The sequence below is a fragment of the Cibotium barometz genome, chromosome 23, assembly GCF_041138505.1.
Source record: "Cibotium barometz isolate CiBa-2024 chromosome 23, ASM4113850v1, whole genome shotgun sequence".
NCBI classification, from domain to species: Eukaryota; Viridiplantae; Streptophyta; class Polypodiopsida; order Cyatheales; family Cibotiaceae; genus Cibotium; species Cibotium barometz.
The window spans coordinates 16419332-16439403 of record NC_141068.1 but is presented as its reverse complement, the minus strand read 5'-3'; the positions used below and the strand labels follow the sequence as shown (position 1 = coordinate 16439403).

Genomic DNA, 20072 nt, shown 5'->3' with positions numbered 1-20072 from the left:
AACTTCTCAAGCTTGAGAGGGGTTGAGAAGAGAGAAACATTGAGAAATTATAGAAAGATCAATATTCACTAATTACCTTACAACTTGCTTGATTCTTTGTTCACGGTAGAGGCCCCCAACCAATCAATTGGTTAAGTATGTTGATGGAGCCACTAATGGGGATTGAAGAAAGAGGGAAGCTCCAAAAACTAGTGAATTATTAAATGAATTCACAGTTCTTGGCTTAGGTGGAGTAGAGTAACGATGCATAAACACTATATATTTTTCAACAAGGGGGAGGCTTCTATTTATAGGAAAAATTGAGCTCCTAACCAAACAAACTGATTCTAGAATTTTCTACATCAGCTTGGTCAATATTTGACCATTTTTAGGTCAGTTAAGCTAACTTTTTGGAACTAGACTTGAATGAGGAGAGAGGAGAGATGAAATATCTCAATTTTTATGAGTTTAAAACTCATTCAAGCATGTGAAATATGCACCTCCTTTAAAGAAATCCCCTTCCTTACATATGTGTCATAATGGAATCATTTTAATATTGCTCATAGTTTTTTACTAATAAACCTTGTACATTTTCAACTCTTCATCTTATGTGAAATATGCACCTCCTTTAAAGAATTCCCCTTCCTTACATATGTGTCATAATGGAATCATTTTAATATTGCTCATAGTTTTTTACTAATAAACCTTGTACATTTTCAACTCTTCACCTCATGTGAGCATTTACTCATTTTTGGGTATCTTCTTTTTACAAATTTGGATTTATCTCTTCCCTACACATGGATTGATGCTATTGGCCCATAGGAACCTTAATTGGACCATAGTCTAAAGATTTCTGAAAATCTAGACCCTTAGACTAAGGTTCTTTATACCTATTTCCAATTAATTCCAATTGCACATTGGGAAATTCTTTTTGAATTTCTGTTTCAGGGGAACTCATCTGAATTATAAGAGATATTTTTCTATCCAAAAATATTCAAAATCTGAATATTCTCTCTCTAGAATAATTTTCCTCTCTCTAGGCTAAAATAGTTAGCAACAGGGTCTTTATATTTCTGAAGAGGGTTGATTACAGGGGAAGATACTAGACATCAAAAAGGGGGTTGGGGGAGGAATCTTACATTCTACCCCACTTAAAAAACGCGAGATGTCCTCATCTCACAATTTGTGATAATTTCGCAAGATTCACGAATATGAGATTTAGAGAAAAATTTTAATCAAGATTAACCACCAAGATAAGTCTTAAAGAGAGCAAGATTCAAAATACGAACAAGATTTAAACTTTATTCATTCTCGGAACTTATACAGTAAAGATAGAGGAACTCTTTACACTTCCATAAGCCCGTCCATCATATGGTCACAAAAGCAGTCCTCACAAGCTGCACAAGTATAAGGTAACTCATCTATGGGAATGATTCTGTGGGTTATTGCTGCGCCTATCTCAGTGGTATGAGGTGTTCTAACAAAAGGACCTCTGAGAGGCAAGCCAAAAACGGGGTAAAGGCATATCTTCTCATAAGGAAGAAAACACGCCAGTAAGAAGACCCGCTCAGAAAACCCAGATGTCTTGATCTCATGACGCAGTAGTATCGAGGACCCAAACCCAAGGCTTTGATAACCATGGCCAAGCGAACATTGTTACGAAAGTGCTGCTGACCCCAGGGTGTTACCCTAGTTATGTCTTGATAGGTCCGCCATTTGGTCTGCGCTACAGAAGTTCCTAGGTGAGGAAAAAGTGAGCGCTCATACTGTTCTATAAAATCCTTCTTCACAGACTCACTTGCGTCTTGAAGGTGAGGAATCATTATGGATAAAACTAATTCTTGTTGCCAAGCCATGAAGGAGATTAAGAAAGAAAGGAGATCGATGGGAGTAAGATTACTATGAACAACAAGTAAAAGTTACGACTTATATAAAGGAAGGAGCTAGCGTAACTTAGAAGCCAACGGTAACTTGCCACTGAAGTTTTACCGTCTTTCCATGATTTGGGTTTGGCATATTTTTCTATAGAAGGCATTTAGAACTTTGAGATGAGGAGATAAAAGAAGTTCGTAAGCTAAATCACCTACTTTCTTTGGTCCACAATATCTGGGAGATAACTTCTTATACTTCCCAAGAGATAAAGAACTTCTTTTGGGCCGTACTCAAATGAAGACCAAAACCTTGATATCCAAAACATCGATTCTCACTTCTGAACTCATTGTTCTGAATCTTAAAACAGGTGGGACTCTTGAGAAGTATTCAGGGAAAAGGTTCTTTCTTTTTTAAACAGAATCTTTCTTTTATTTTAGAGAGAGAATAATTATAAGATCAGAAAGGGGATTCTTACTCATGTATACCTCGAAGGCTGGGGGAGAATCTTACATTGATACCAACTGTGAGATCCCTGTTCCCACCGAGCAACTGATTCGGGGTACTAGCAGCGGAAGTAGCACTTCTCGCGCGGGATAGGGGTCCCACACTCGGGGCCTCGCCCACGGATATCGGGACAAGAGACTAATCCGTCGGTTTGTCCAAAACCGAAACCGGAAAAACTTTCTTTACCCAGAAAGCACGGGCGATTCCACCAAGATAACTCTTTACTCTAACGTAGTCAAGATCATTACTGATCAAACTGATCTGACTACACCTTTAATGGTACTTGGTCAAATCAAGGAAGAACTTGCACTTGGATCATTGGGATCAACGCTTTTTTCCCCATCAAGAGGCACAGCCGTTGATTCCTATCCATAGAACAATTTCTATCCGGGATTTACTTCATCTATCGTAATAATAGAAATTAAATCTCGATTTACGGATCCATCAGTCCAGCCTAACCCCATCCGATCCCATGGGTTAGCCAACCGCCCAACCACTGTAGTGATGGGATCCAATTTGGAATTTGGTTAGGTTTTGTCCCGGGTACCAAGGAAAAGAGTTCCAAGGTCCCCTAGCCGGAAGTTCATGCAAACATAAAACTAGTCATACCACTTACACACCCAATATGAAATTGCCTTTTTCTTAGCATCAACTAGCTTTAAAACAATCCTTTAATAAAACCATTATGTCACTGATGACAATCCTCAAAGTCTCTGGTTGAATCCTTATTTCCAGTCATTCTTTCATCGGTATACTTATGGCATCATTGGCAACCAAAACGCTCACCACTTGTTCTCTCAGGGGCCTTTTCCATGGTTCCTAGCTCATAGTAACCGGCAATATATTCATATAATAGAATGGAGTCTCCGTGGAAGATCAGCAAGATCAACCCACAGATCCATATAAAAGAGCCATGGACTCATCTGTTGAGGACCAGCAAGGTCAATCAACCAGATCCATGCCCGGTTTCAGAAAACAACTCTTACTCCTTATTCCAATATCTTCCACGACGCACGTGTGGGTATCTTCGGCGACCCAGAGCCCGAGCACCGTATGGTCAGCACCCTCTAGGATCCTTCGCAGGTGACCTAGCGCTTCACTCATAGGCCGCTTCCTTGGTCCCTCATCCACCGTACCGGAAGCTCACCATTTAAATCGAGCCGAGGCTGGTCAAGACCTCGATCGACCTTGCTACGCGAGACGTCCTCCATTGACTCTCCGTCAGCAGTTGCAACTTTATCAGTTCAGTCTTCATGACCTTAATCCTCAAGACGGTCAAAATACTTCTCCAGCATTCTTGACATAAAAATAGTCATTTACAAACAGTTACAAATACAGTTTCTATAACTAACTCTTGTCTTTCCATATTATCCACTCTCGGACCACATTACTTATTCCACATTCCATTCAGTGTGTACTCGTTCTCATCCATTCACTCATATAGACTACATTATCTCACATACATCTTCATATTCATTATTCTACATACATATCCATGTTCGTACGTCCACGTCATACATCCAATTTCACATTCATACATACGCATCTACATGCATACATCCACATCTACATTCATACATCCATACCTCCATTTCCACATCCACACATCCACATTCATATTCATACATCCACATTCACATGCATACATCCATTTTCACATCCTCATTCATACATCCACATTCACATACATACATCCACATCCGTATCTACATCCATACATTCACATCCACCTCTTCATTCACAATCACATCCATACATCCACATCTACATACATACATCCACATCTGTATCTACATCCATACATTCACATCCACCTCTTCATTCACAATCACATCCATACATCCACATCTACATACATACATCCACATCTACATACATACATCCCTACATCCACATCTATATACATACGTCCATTATTACATCCTCATTCATACATACATATCCACATACATACATACACATCCGTATCTACATCCATACATCCACATCCACATCAACATTCACATTCATACATATACATCTACATGTATACATCCACATCACATTCATACAACCATATTACATCCATTCTCGTCCTAACACATCCCATATACATCTTAACACATCCTAACTCATCTTAACACATTCTATCACATCTCATACACATCTTATCACATCTTTTTACATCTCATACACCTCTTATCACATCTTATCACTTTCCATACGCATCTTATCAAATCTTATCACATCTCATACACATCTTATCACATCTTTTTACATCTCATACACCTCGTATCACATCCTATCACTTTCCATACGCATCTTATCAATTCTTATCACATCTCATACACCTCTTATCACATCCTATCACTTTCCATACGCATCTTATCAATTCTTATCACATCTCATACACCTCTTATCACATCCTATCACTTTTCATACGCATCTTATCAATTCTTATCACATCTCATACACCTCTTATCACATCTTATCACATTTCATATCTTTTTTTTTTAAAAGAGAATTCTTATATTTGATATAAGATTTCTCTACACATTTATTTATACATAAATTCCATTTAAGGAGACTAACACTTTCGAAATTAAAATCAATCTTTTATGCATCTTCTTATGCATAATTTCAATTTGGTAGGGAATTACACTTTTAGAATAAAAGAATTCCTCTTATGCATCTAAGTTAAGCAAAAAATCCATTTATGAGGAAAATCACACTTTTAGTATAAAAAGAATATCTTTTATGCATACCTATATGCATGAAATCCAATATGATAACAGTAACACTTTTGATATAAAAATTTTTCCTTTATGCATACTTCTATGCATGAAAATTAAAAATGATAAAAGTAACACTTTTGATATAAAAATTTTTCCTTTATGCATACTTCTATGCATGAAAATTAAAAATGATAAAAGTAACACTTTTGATATAAAAATTTTCTTTTATGCATACTTTTATGCATGAAAATTAAAAATGATAAAAGTAACACTTTTGATATTAAAAAATTTTCTTTTATGCATACTTCTATGCATGAAAATTCAAAATGATAAAAGTAACACTTTTGATATAAAAAATTTTCCTTTATGCATACTTCTATGCATGAAAATTAAAAATGATAAAAGTAACACTTTTGATTTAAAAATTTATCCACTATGCATACTTCTATGCATGAAATAAAAATGGTAAAAATAACACTTTTGATATAAAAATTTATCCATTATGCATACTTCTATGCATGAAATAAAAATGGTAAAAATAACACTTTTGATTTAAAAATTTATCCATTATGCATACTTCTATGCATGAAATAAAAATGGTAAAAATAACACTTTTGATATAAAAATTTATCCATTATGCATACTTCTATGCATGAAATAAAAATGATAAAAATAACACTTTTGATATAAAAACTTATCCTTTATGCATGATATTAAAATTCAATTTCTCCATGATTGTAATGAAATTCTTTCAATTAATCTAGGATGATAATTCCTAGAATATGGTAGGAAGTCCTCTTTTTATGCTTTGAATGAAATTATTTTATGCATAATTTTTATAAAAATTTTGCCATAGCTCCGCTGCTATGACTGATAAATCTCAATTTTTCCAAGGGATAATGCTTATCATTAAGGAAATAATTAAAATGATCTCTAATTGGATTATTAATCCATAATGGATTGAATCATCAATATACATAAACTAAAAGCATAGAAAAAAGCCATTAATTTGACCTCAAGCATAGCTTAATCTTGGGTTAAGGAAAAGCTTTATGAAAAGCTTGATTTGGATTGAGAAGGGGTCATGAGTATGACCATTTCCTTAGTGAGAGAGAGAATTTACATAAAAATCATTAGAATTTAAACATAAATGAAAATTAACTTCAATAGCATTTATTAAATTATGTAACTCTTCACTACTATTCAAACTTCAATAGCATTTAAAAAACCATACCAATTAAACTTCTCAAGCTTGAGAGGGGTTGAGAAGAGAGAAACATTGAGAAATTATAGAAAGATCAATATTCACTAATTACCTTACAACTTGCTTGATTCTTTGTTCACGGTAGAGGTCCCCAACCAATCAATTGGTTAAGTATGTTGATGGAGCCACTAATGGGGATTGAAGAAAGAGGGAAGCTCCAAAAACTAGTGAATTATTAAATGAATTCACAGTTCTTGGCTTAGGTGGAGTAGAGTAACGATGCATAAACACTATATATTTTTCAACAAGGGGGAGGCTTCTATTTATAGGAAAAATTGAGCTCCTAACCAAACAAACTGATTCTAGAATTTTCTACATCAGCTTGGTCAATATTTGACCATTTTTAGGTCAGTTAAGCTAACTTTTTGGAACTAGACTTGAATGAGGAGAGAGGAGAGATGAAATATCTCAATTTTTATGAGTTTAAAACTCATTCAAGCATGTGAAATATGCACCTCCTTTAAAGAAATCCCCTTCCTTACATATGTGTCATAATGGAATCATTTTAATATTGCTCATAGTTTTTTACTAATAAACCTTGTACATTTTCAACTCTTCATCTTATGTGAAATATGCACCTCCTTTAAAGAATTCCCCTTCCTTACATATGTGTCATAATGGAATCATTTTAATATTGCTCATAGTTTTTTACTAATAAACCTTGTACATTTTCAACTCTTCACCTCATGTGAGCATTTACTCATTTTTGGGTATCTTCTTTTTACAAATTTGGATTTATCTCTTCCCTACACATGGATTGATGCTATTGGCCCATAGGAACCTTAATTGGACCATAGTCTAAAGATTTCTGAAAATCTAGACCCTTAGACTAAGGTCCTTTATACCTATTTCCAATTAATTCCAATTGCACATTGGGAAATTCTTTTTGAATTTCTGTTTCAGGGGAACTCATCTGAATTATAAGAGATATTTTTCTATCCAAAAATATTCAAAATCTGAATATTCTCTCTCTAGAATAATTTTCCTCTCTCTAGGTTAAAATAGTTAGCAAGAGGGTCTTTATATTTCTGAAGAGGGTTGATTACAGGGGAAGATACTAGACATCAAAAAGGGGGTTGGGGGAGGAATCTTACAACAATTGAAGCTCTTTGGTAGATTAGTTTTTGAAAAGTCTCACTTTTACTAATGTGGTTCCTTCTACCATTACAGGATTGTGTTCTTTTTGAGATGATCTTATCTACATTCTTTTTTATAGGGATTGTAATGATGGATATGAGAGTGTATAAAGTTTTAAGTTTCTAAATTTCATTGTTCTATTCCCAGATACCTCCTGCTAATGGATACTTGGCAAGATACATGTCCCCCATGCATTGACCCTGATAGTACTCAACCTGAACATCGCGGGGGTTATAGTGTTCCTCCTTTTCAAACTCATTCTAGGTACTTTTATACTCCCTTAGGTGAAATTTGATGTGGGCATCACTTTGTCACTTTATTCTATCAACAACATCATCCATTTCCACATTGTCAAAAGAGTGTGCACGAAGCTTCACACATTTGTTGGCTATGCCGCTCTTACTTTTGACGATATGGCACGGGCTTAATGAAACAAATTGTGGGAATTACACCCCAATGCCATAACCTTCTTGATATGAGAGTACCAGACCGAGGACCAAATCAACGTAGATTACCTGAGGAGATTCAAGCACAAACAATGGAGGGATACATGCCTAAATGACTTGCAACTAGCTATCTTGCAAGCCCTTCTTCCCCCAGCCTCAACATGTCAATTTTGGATCACAATGAGCACCTATATTGAGCAATTCCAAAATTGGCATTGTCTGCTTAACCTTCCCATAGAACCAATGCCATATTTTAGCAAGGAAGCACTCCTTCCTCTAGCACCTTCTCCAGAGGCCGGCTTTTATACAGGGTTGTCCTTGCATCCTGAAGTGATTGATACAATCTTTCCAGTAGAAGTGGACATGGATCCACCGCTAGCGCAAGGATAAGCTCATCAACTCCACAATAAGATCAACAAGCGAGGGCACTTTTCTCCCACTGGGTTTTTTCCCTCGGCTATATTCAGTGATTGGCACCAATAACAAATTTTATTCTTTTCTTTTCTTGTTTGTTAATAAGACATTTTGCAGAGATCTCAGCTGCTAAATAAGAGCATACAAACACGCTCCAATAGTACACCTACCGTGCACACAAATTAGAAAGGGGGGAGACATGCAATGCCTACAAAGAGCAAAGAGAAGCAATCTGCACATCAGCAATGCATCAAGACAAATGCGCCACATCAACGAGCACTACAACAGGTGTATTCAAATCATAATCTTTTGTTCTTTATGTGCTTTTCACTTTTTCATATAATGTTTGCATGTTCACACATAGTTGGCTGGTTTAAGTTTTAAATTAGTTGTTACTATTGGCGAGTGATTTCTAGATTCTTAGAGGACTTAGTAGAAGGTATTTCTATTTGAAGATAGTGTAAGACATATACCAACAGAGTATGCCAAGTTCTTATGCTCTAGAAGTATATTAGCTATCCCTAGTGGTAGTTACCTCTTAGGTATGGGCTAGGTGCTACGATAAACAAAAATTTACGAAACACATGCCCTAAAAAATATATAGAAGTGACTTGAGACATGATGTGTCTACGGCCATGTGGAATGCTTGGTAGGACCTTGGGTTGTTTTAGCACCTTGGGGCCGATGCCTTGGTTTCCATGGGGTGAACACTGACGTCTAAAAGATTAAGAGGGAGACCTACAAGGACTCTATCGCCTTGATAGATGATGGTAGGACTCTTGGGTACATTATGGGCCCTCGAGACCGATGCCCTCATCTTCATGGGGTACTTCTTATGTCAAAAAGAAAGAAAAGGGTCTATTGCCCTTGAGATACTTAGCGGCCTTCAAATTCTCTTGGGCGGAGGTCTCTTGGCCATTGCTTGGGTCTCATTGGGATGGAACCTTCCTCTTTATCAAGCTAAAAATAATAATTATCTTTAATCTTTTGATCTTTACACCAAAAAAAAAAAAGAAAGAAAGAAAGAAAGAAAGAAAGGTCCAATCACCATGGCTTATATTTAGGAGTAGGGTTACCACTTAGGAATAACTTAAACACTTGTAGACATTGAGACTGCGATCATAACCTGCAGTGTACAAACACACTTGTCTTTGCATGGCACTATCTACCACTTAGTCTTACTTTGACTAGTGTTTACTCGCTTCTTTTAGCACTCTTTAAAACTCTAATCAGTCTTTCACTTGCATGCTCACGTGTAAGATTGTCATTGATGTTTTTTTTTTCAATAAAAGGCTTTACTTGTCTTCCATTGTTTTTTGCAGCTTTTGTTTCTACCGCGCCCGAGGACGTGCGCGATTTAGGAAGGGGGGGAATGTTCCACGGGAACACTCACAGGAACACGGATTATGGAAGGAGACCGGAAGTAATTAATGCGAGAGAGCGGGATTGTAGCCATGGAAACATAAAGATGCACATAATTTTTTCATATTTTTGTGCCGAAGTGCAATGTAAATCGTTTTAGGCCAATGTGGGTTCTGAATGAGAGTTTTAAAAGTATATTAAGAAAGGCTCCCTTATGGGGTTGTCCGCCTATGTATGACAGAGGCCTAGGGTTAGGGTTAGTGACATCTCTATATAAAAGAGATGTTAGCTAAAGAAAGAGGACGCGTTTGGCCATTCTCATAAGCTATTGAGTGACGCTCTTGAGCTCTCGAGCTATGACAACTCTCTAACTCTCTCTCTATTGTACTCTAATGAGCATCAAGCTCCATTGAGTATAGCTCTACTTCTTTCTCTTAATCTGTTTTAGCATCATTGAAGTAGATTAATCTATGATTAGTTGAATGCTTCTTTCTTTCTCTTGTGTATGCATGCTTGTAGTGTGTGTGTGTGTAGTCTCCATTGATGCAAGCTCTTGCCCACTTCATTGGCAATGAGTTATTCATGGATAGACTCTCTCTATGAGTTTGTGGGTTTGTGAATGTTACATTCTATGCTTGCTTAAGCTTGTGGGTTAGTAGATGCACACTTATGGGTTTGTTGGCATTAGGAAAAGCTAAGATTTAATCAATGTTTGAATGGGATTAAGAGATTGCCATGCATTGCTTGTTCTCTTAATTAGTGTAGTGGATTTAAGGGATTGAGAGATTGATTGAGGTGTTGAATGGTTGAATCGTCAAGTGGTGGTTCATGTATGTCAGCTCTCCCTCAAGGGATAAGCCTTCATGCACTAATCGGGTCAAGTCCTTGGATTGACATTGTGTTTCTTAACACATTTGTTGATTGGTAATACTCTATGAGCACTATATTGCATCGTAGAGAGAACCGCTCTACAGTGCACTTGTCCCATGATCCATCCATGTGAAATGAACAAAAATATGACAAGCTTCTCAATAGATCATGTGTAGGATCTTTGCTACTAAAACCTAGGACACACAATGTGTGGAACAACGAGACCCCTCTGGTAGTCTAGCATGCCCATGCATTTGTCTGATCAACATCACCACCCTTCACCTCCACAAAATGCCTTTGCTTCACATCATCGTCTCCCATTTTCTGATTCAACCACTCCATAACATCGTGTGCATTCTCTATAGCTTTATTGTAGTCAATGCACGTTTTATGATTGCACTGCACCATCAGGCTCCCCCTTTCCATGACCACTACCAAAGTAGTTCCACATCATCCAAAGGCCAGTCAAGAATAGTACCTAGCAATGTAAAAAAGAGAGAGATTGTTACAAATTAAAATATACCTCATACTTGGTAGTGGAATCACAATGTATTTCAATTATTAAAATATCATGTATTGGGGATGAATCAAAAGCCTTACCTTGAAATGAAGTAAAGCGGGTGTGCTACCTTGAATTGTGATGTTGCCCCATCCGACTAAAACCAGTGGTGTTTAAACATTAGGGCCAAAAATGAAAAAAAAAGAGCCATTTAAGGATTGGATTAACTTGCTTAATCAAAGTGATTTAACTAAAATAGTAGAGACAAATAGCTATATTAAATGCATCTCTTTTACCTATATTTAGAGGAGACTGTCTTTAATATGCCATCCACACATATCTATAGTCTTTAATTCACCTATCCTTTTGGCAGCCTTCTTACCTGCTGTAGTACATGTTTTCTAAACTAAGATAATTTTAAATATTTGAATACATGCCATACTTCTCTCTTCTATAGGGTATGATGCAAATTTTTCCCTCTCTTTTCTTTATACTATCTTTTTTCTCTCCTCGCCATCTCTTGCTGTCTGTTTGGATCATTTTTATTGCTATGGCGACTCCAATAGTTGATCCACACTTAAAGAAAAGAAACCATGTCATCTTAGTACTCGATAAAGAATATTACACCTGGAGAAGTATTTATCACAAATCTTTACATGATGAGGGTGAAGCTCAAGGCTATGTGCAGAAGGAAAGAAGCATGTAGATATGTGGGTTCAAGGAGGTCTATACCCACTTGACCCATCAATTGGTAAGCCTCCATCATTTATCAATTTACATGACCTTGTTCGATTCATTGGGGATGGTAGAGAATATTTATTTGGATATTACTCAAGATTTAATAATGAGGCTACTATTTTCGAGCAAACTATTCCTAGTGTGTGTACAAGCAATCTATTAAAGGACTAGAAGATATCATGATCTCACAAAACTGAACATGTAAATGAGTTGGAAAGGATACTTCAGTCATCTCAAAAAGAGGTAACAAGCTTAGACAGACTAACAAAAAATTGGAGGAACATGAACTCCAAAAATCCCAACTAAAAAGCACTCCTTTTTGGTTAAGAGTGAGATCTAGACAGTTTAAAAGTATTACATGCCTAGCCGCACATGGGGGTCCTAAGAAGAAATGGATGAAGCTTGCTCGAAGCTTTCTCAAAGCTACATGAAAAGTGTGGTAGGTTTCTGCTTGGATAATCATCTAGATAGAATTTACATGATCAAATCTTCTATAAAAAATAATGACATGATTGAAATGCTCAAGCTCTCTCAGTGTGTAGGGCTTTGAAGGAAGGTGGTCAAGGAAGTTTGCAATGACTTTCGTGACTTGGTCAAGCCTGATGAGGTGGTGGAGGCATGTGACAAGGTTTCAATAAGAAAAAAGAGATAAAACAATATCAAAGCCTCATCGTCTCGTGGTGTATTCAGCTTACCCCGATCACATACCATAGACATGGCACGACACCAACAAAATTTTGCTATTCCAGGGAATACAAACACATTGACGGTTTAATGATTGTAGAGAAGCCAAAAAAAGAAATTAATATTCAACTACGACATACATAATAATGTATTTAGATATGTTAGAAGGGTCCAATCAGCCATGATGAATTTCTATCAGTACAATAGAGGATTGTGAGGGTAATCTTATTTTTGTTATCAAGATTGATGAGACACAAATTCTAAAACATCAAAAAATGGAAAGAATCAGTATAAGGCTGATGAACGAAGCTTTAAATTATGCCCAAGGTAAGGAAGACTAGCCATTACATAGCGTACAGTCAGAGATGGAACTATGGTACATAGGGGCAGTTGCAGTACCACATGAGAGTCATGATACTCTCAAATGGTTGTTTTGGCACACAAAATTTCCAAGCATTATTGATGCTCAGAATATAGGAGAGATGCTTGTGTTTGATGCGGTAGGAAACTTTACAGTTGAGTAGCACATGAGTGCAGACTTTTTGAAATCATTGAAGTGCATGTATGGGGTCTATGGTGGTCCTAGCTAGATGTGCAAATCCATGCCTCTATTGCATAGCACGAATGAATAGTTCAGAGTGGTACAATCCTATAGTGGATTGTACAAAGCCTCCATCCAGAGACAAGACAAAGCAAGTAATTGGTGATAAAGACCAGACCAAGGCTAAAGGGAAATGAAAGACCAGGATCAACGAAAAGTCAACAAAAATAGTTGATTTCAAGGATGAACAATTGTAGCTGCTAGCGGAACAAGGACATAACCTTCTACCTAGTAAGAATTTTTTCTTCATGTAATTTGTACATTGACTAGTTAATATGATATAAAGTGATTACTAATATGTTTTTTTAATATTTGAAGCATATTTTGTTTGCACATGGCCCATAGTGAGAAACTAAGGGCCTCTTGCTACATGGAATACTTAAGGCATGGAAAATTATAGTATGCCGCACATATCAACACGTGAAATGATCTCAAATACCTTGTAACATAGCCAAATGAGAGATTAAGTTTTGTACATGCCAAGCCGCCAAGGCCTCGCTGGAGAGCCAAGGCATGCCCCCTTGGAGGAGGCGGCCCTGCTTCATGCACGCAAGCGGTACAACCCTCACTCAAGTATCCCTTCCTTGGAAAGAGAATATTACACTCTGTTAATTTGCAACCCAAATGTCCCAAACGACGGTCTACTGGAGTCGCATGTGATCGAAACCCCAATTGGCGCCCTGTGCAACCATTCCTCTAGAGGACCATGGCAACCTTCCCTAGTCCAAGATGGGGTTCTCATCCGGAGCCCTCACTATAGCCATCCTAGAGGCCCACATGTCCCAGATGTGATGTACCCATATTTTGTTCCATGTTCTAACACAAATTTTTCTCAAAACTTACAGAAAGATCACACATACTTGAGAAAACGAAGAGATTTTCAATAAAACCATATTTGTTTACAAATCCAAAGTAATAATAATATTTCTCAATACAAAAATCTCAAAATCAGAGAGAGAATCACCAACAAAAGATCTAACCAATAGGGCCTTTCTCCCACACTGAAAAGTGGTGTCGGATTTGTTTCGAATACCGGCCACCCCATGCGAAATCTCCCAATTATCTGAACACAGACTTTGTTCGTCCTATGAGGAACTAACTTTCTTTAATTCATCTATCTGACAAATAAAGTAATCTACACCCTCATGCGAGGCCGTTACTAAAATTTAAGGGTCAATTTGGTGTTCGGCCCCCTTTCGGCCTCTCGTTGCGGTTATATTTATTATGTAAACCCCCATATGAGCTTCCTTTAGGCTAAATGACTCACTATGACTCTCTTATTCATTCTCTAACATGATTAAGTATAGAATAGAAATCGCATACAAATGACACCACAAAACATGCATAAAAAATCCCAAAATTGACATATCTAAATTACTAAATTTGTGACCAAACTTAATCTTTTATGTCCTTTAAGTATTTCCTACTTTTCAACATTAAATATAGCTAAAAGTTACCGAATTAAATGGGCCCAAAAAATACGTACATATGAGTAAGTTACATTCTCCCCAGGTTAAAGAAAGAGTGTTGTCCTTGATGAAAAATAGATCAAGAGAGAGGGAGAACACACAGAAGAGCAAACCCTAACCATAGAGGGAATCCTTCTCCCTTCTCACACAATGCATAAAGCCCTCATCCATAATCTACAACACACACTATGTGTTATGTCCACACACTACTAACCGTAGCTAATGTCCACACCACTATGACCAGCTGGACGCGATCATTTATGTCTCACACATGTTACTACCCAACATGCTAGCACATAGTGTTATTGGCATAAGTTGACATCGAGCTTGAATCTCAAAACAACCCCTCTCAAGCTCATGATGTACTGCCATAGATGAAGATGTAGATGAGCTTGGGCTATCAAAGCTCTCAACACTCCCCCTCAAGCTCATCCCATGTACTCCCAACATAGTACAGAAGTACTCAAACTTCTCCCTACTAAGTGGCTTTGTAAAGATGTCGGCCACCTGCTCTTCAGTCTTCACATAATGCAAATCCACTCTAACACTTTCTCTCTAACAAAATGATAGTGGACCTCTATATGTTTGGTCCACGCATGAAAAACTGGATTCTTATGCTGCTCATGTTATCACAATGAATGACAACCTTGCCATCAATAGGCTCACCCAAATCAGCCAAGAGACTCTTTAACCATACTCCTTCACATGTAGTAGTGGCTGCACCCCCCTGTATTTAGCCTCTGTACTAGATAAAGCAATAGTAGGTTGCTTCTTACTGCTCCAACTCACCACTGCACTTCCAAATGTAAAGGCATAACCACTAGTAGACCTCATGTCATACGAGCTACCTGCCCAATCTGCGTCTGTGTAGCCATTTACATCCAACCCTTTACCATGCTCATAAAGAAGACCATAATGTGTAGTGGTCTTTACATATCGCATAATGCGTCTGACTACATCTAAATGAGGTTTTCTGGGGCTCTGTATAAATTGGCTTACTAGAAATCAAATTCCTTTATGTATCTTTCTATGCATAGAAATCAAATTTAATAATAATAACACTTTTATAATAATAAAAAATTCCTTTATGCATCTTTCTATTCATAGAAATCAAATTTAATAAGAATAACACTTTTATAATAAAAAAAATTTCTTTATGCCTCTTTCTATGCATAGAAATCAAATTTAATAAGAATAACACTTCTATAATAAAAGAATTTCCTTTATGCATCTTTCTATATGCATAGAAATCAAATTTAATAATTAATATCAGTGATATCCATGCATATTCATAGGTGAATATATACATGGAGTAATTAGAATATTTCTTTTAGACGCAAAAATGGTGGGAATTACTCTTTTGGAATAACATAAAAACAAACTTTCTTTTTCACAAAATTCTAAATTTTTTTGCCATAACCTCCTTTGTATGGCTGACCATTTCTAATTTTTATCTTTCTTCACTTAACTTAATTAACCCAATTTAGAATTACAGAACTCTAATCTACACGATTTTCTAAATTCAAGAGAGTAAACAATAAGAAGAGTTTAATTAATCACTTAGTTAATCTTTCTAGGATTAAGAAAGGTTGGAATGTAAAGAAGAGAAGGGGGTGGCCTTTTCATCAAAGGCATAGCATTTGAATTTAATTCAATCATTTGCAAAACATAAAAATCAAGAAAACCATAGATTTTTCATTAAAATTCGTAAACAAAGTAAGAAAATTAGGTTACATGGAGCTTGTAAGCTCTCCTTTAGCTTGAGGGATTGAGGGTTCTACTCTTGTTTGAAGCAATAGTGGGGCCACCAATTCATTTTGGAGAGGATTAGGCAAAAAACAATTGAATTATTAAAAAAATTCAATGTAGATGGCTCAGGACGACAAGAGTAGAGTAACAGTGCATAAACACCATTAAGCTTTTACAAAGGGGGAGGCTTCCATTTATAGGAAAAAGTGAGCCTCTAACCATACAAACTAATTCTAGAATTTTCCAGATCAGTTTGGTCAATTTTTGACCATTTTTGTGTCAGTTTAGCTTACTTTTTGGATCTGGATTTGAAACAGGAGAGAGGAGAGATGAAAATATCTCATTTTATTGATTAAAAATTGGGAGTAATGATGAGAAAAAGGCACCTACTTCATGAGGGGAGATCCCCACATTGAGGTGTCAAAATTCAATTTTTAAATTCTTTTCTTTGGTCCTTAGTCCACTCTTCATCTTATGCAAGCATTTACTCATTTTTGAGGGGGTTTTTCTTTTATTCTTCAATTTATCTCCTCCCTACATTTGGATTAATCTCATTGGCCTGTTAAACCTATGTTTGGACCTTAATCCAAAATTATCTAAAAACAGGGACCCTTAGGCTAAGGTCATTTGTGCACATTTTAATTTATTTCTAATGCACCTTAGGAATTTCTTTTTAAACTTCTATTTTGGGAAAATTTATTTTATTAAGAAGGGATATTTTTCCTTCCAAGGATATCTAAAAATTGAATTATCTCTCTCTAGAATATTTTCTCTCTCTAGACCAAAACAGGTAGAAACAAGATCTTTTATTATTCTGAAAAGGGGATTGATTACAGGGGAAGAAACTGGACATCTTCAGGGGGGACTGGGGAGGAGTCTTACAAGTACTATTGATTAAAAATTTAGCGTTGCGTCCTAATAATTTGGCAATAGTATTGTCTAGTACTATTGAGTACTCTTGAGTATAGCATTTAGTTGCTATAGCCTAACTAACGGTAGTAGTACTATCTGAGTACTATTAGTATTATTGATTAGCAGATTGGTGTTGCAACCTAACAATTTGGAAATAGTATCATGTGAATACTAAATAATAGTTTGGTGTTGTAGCCTAACAATTTGACACTAGTACTATGTGAGTACTACATAGAAGCCTAAAAATTTGTACTATGCAATCCTTGTGTTTTGTTTTCTTCTAATAGATATAAAGACGTTTTATGTTTGGGATTTATACTATTTAGTGATAAATTTTGTAGGTGCACCATCTATACACTCTAAGGAGAAGCTTAAATGTATCTCGGGGAAACGTGCATCATGTGATAGTTTAATTCTGATGACTCCATGTGGTTAAGTGGCGGTGGCTGATTTCAAGGAAGAATTTTATAATAAGGGAGCACTTGCATCATTTGGAAAGTCCAACAAAACCAAGGCTAATGAGAAAGAACTTAATAAGAAGGAGGTCAAGGAGAAGGATGCCAATCAAAAGGAGGAAAATAAGTACGATGAGGATGAGGTGCTGGAGAGGGTAAAGAGGCAATAAGAGAAGGAAACAAAGATATATCTTATTCGTAGGTCTCCTAGATTTGGGGGCCAACCTGTTGCTATTTAAGATACTAATTTCCTAAACCTATTCTTTCATTTAGAAGCACTATAATGAAGTGGTATATGGTTTGACCTATTTTTGTTTTCTTAAATAGAGAAAACTATAGATTCCAAGAAAAAGGAGTTGCTATTTATAAAGAAGAACGATGCCGATATGAAGGGTGCTTTAGATATGAATAAGGGTGCTTTAGATATGAATATTTCCATCAGCTACTATAACTTCAATATCCTTATTCATATCTAAAGCACCCTTATTCATCTCATGCCTCTATTGCATAGCACCAATGAATAGCCGAGAGTGGTACAATCCTATAGCGGATTGTATAAAGCCTCTATCGAGAGACAAGACAAATCATGCAACTCGTGATAAAGACCAGATCAAGGCTAAAGGGAAATGAAAGACCATGATCAAGGAAAACTCAACAAAAATATCTGATTTCAAGGATGAACAATTGTAGCTGCCTAGAGGAACAAGGACATAACCTTCTACCTAGTAAGAATTTTTTCTTCATGTAATTTGTACATTGACTAATTAATATGATATAAAGTGAGTATTAATATGTTTTTTTAATATTTGAAGCATATTTTGTTTGCACATGGCCCATAGTTTGTGAGAAACTAAGGGCCTCTTGCTACATGGAATACTTAAGGCATGGAAAAATCATAGTATGCTACACATATCAACACGTGAAATGATCTCAAATACCTTGTAAAATAGCCAAATGAGAGATTAAGTTTGTTACATGCCAAGCCGCCAAGGCCTCCCTGGAGAGCCAAGGCATGTCCGTGCCCCCTTGGAGGTGGCCCTAATTCATGCACGCCAAGCGGTACAACCCTCACTCAAGAATCCCTTCGTTAGAAAGAGAATATCACACTCTCTGTTAATTTGCAACCCAAATGTCCCAAACGACGGTTTATCCGAGTCGCGTGTGATCGAAACCCCAATTGGCGCCCTATGCAACCATTCCTCTAGAGGACCATGGCAACCTTCCCTAGTCCAAGATGGGGTTCTCATCCGGAGCCCTCACTATAGCCATCTTGGAGGCCCACATGTCCCAAGTGTGATGTACCCATATTTTGTTCCATGTTCTAACACAAACTTTTCTCAAAACATACAGAAAAATCACACATACTTCAGAAAACGAAGAGATTTTCAATAAAACCATATTTGTTTACAAATCCAAAGTAACAATAATATTCGTCAATACAAAAATCTTAAAATCAGAGAGAGAATCACCAACAAAAGATCTAACCAATAGGGCCTTTCTCCCACACTAAAAAGTGGTGTCGGATTTGTTTCATGAATATCGGCCACCCCATGCGAAATCTCCCAATTATCTGAACACGGACTTTGTTCTAACTTTCTTTAATTCATCTATCTGACAAATAAAGTAATCTACACCCTCATGCGAGGCCGTTACTAAAATTTAAGGATCAATTTGGTGTTCGGCCCCCTTTCGGCTGCTCGTTGCGGTTATATTTATTATGTAAACCCCATATGAGCTTCCTTTAGGCTAAATGACTCACCATGACTCTCTTATTCATTATCTAACATGATTAAGTATAGAATAGAAATCACATACAAATGACACCACAAAACATGCATAAAAAATCCCAAAATTGACATATCTAAATTACTAAATTTGTGACCAAACTTAATCTTTTATGTCCTTTAAGTATTTTCTACTTTTCAACATTAAATATAGCTAAAAATTGCCAAATCAAATGGGCCCAAAAATACGTACATATGAGTAAGTTACATTCTCCCCGGGTTAAAAAAAGAGTGTTGTCCTTGATGAAAAATAGATCAAGAGAGAGGGAGCACACACAAAAGAGCAAACCCTAACCATAGAGGGAAGCCTTCTCCCTTCTCACACAACGCGTAAAGCCCTCATCCATAATCTACAACACACACTATGTGTTGTGTCCACACACAGAAGAGCAAACCCTAACCATAGAGGGAAGCCTTCTCCCTTCTCACACAATGCGTAAAGCCCTCATCCATAATCTACAACACACACTATGTGTTGTGTCCACACACTACTAACTGTAGCTAATGTCCACACCACTATGACCGGCTGGACACGGTCAGAGCTTGAATCTCAACAGCCCCTCTCAAGCTCATGATGTATTGCCATAGATGAAGATGTAGATGAGCTTGGGCTATCAAA

The 20072-nt window shown here is 36.7% G+C and overlaps 1 protein-coding gene across 1 annotated transcript in view; it reads right to left on the bottom strand.

Moving 5' to 3' along the window:
* LOC147625671 (uncharacterized) overlaps nt 1-10988 on the bottom strand; it is a 44606-nt gene extending 33618 nt beyond the window's left edge. Inside the window, exon 1 of the mRNA XM_086817714.1 lies at nt 10838-10988. Within this exon, the coding sequence (XP_086673840.1) occupies nt 10838-10988 (151 nt within the window). The remainder of the gene's footprint in view (nt 1-10837) is intronic.
* Between the last annotated feature and the right edge of the window lie 9084 nt (nt 10989-20072).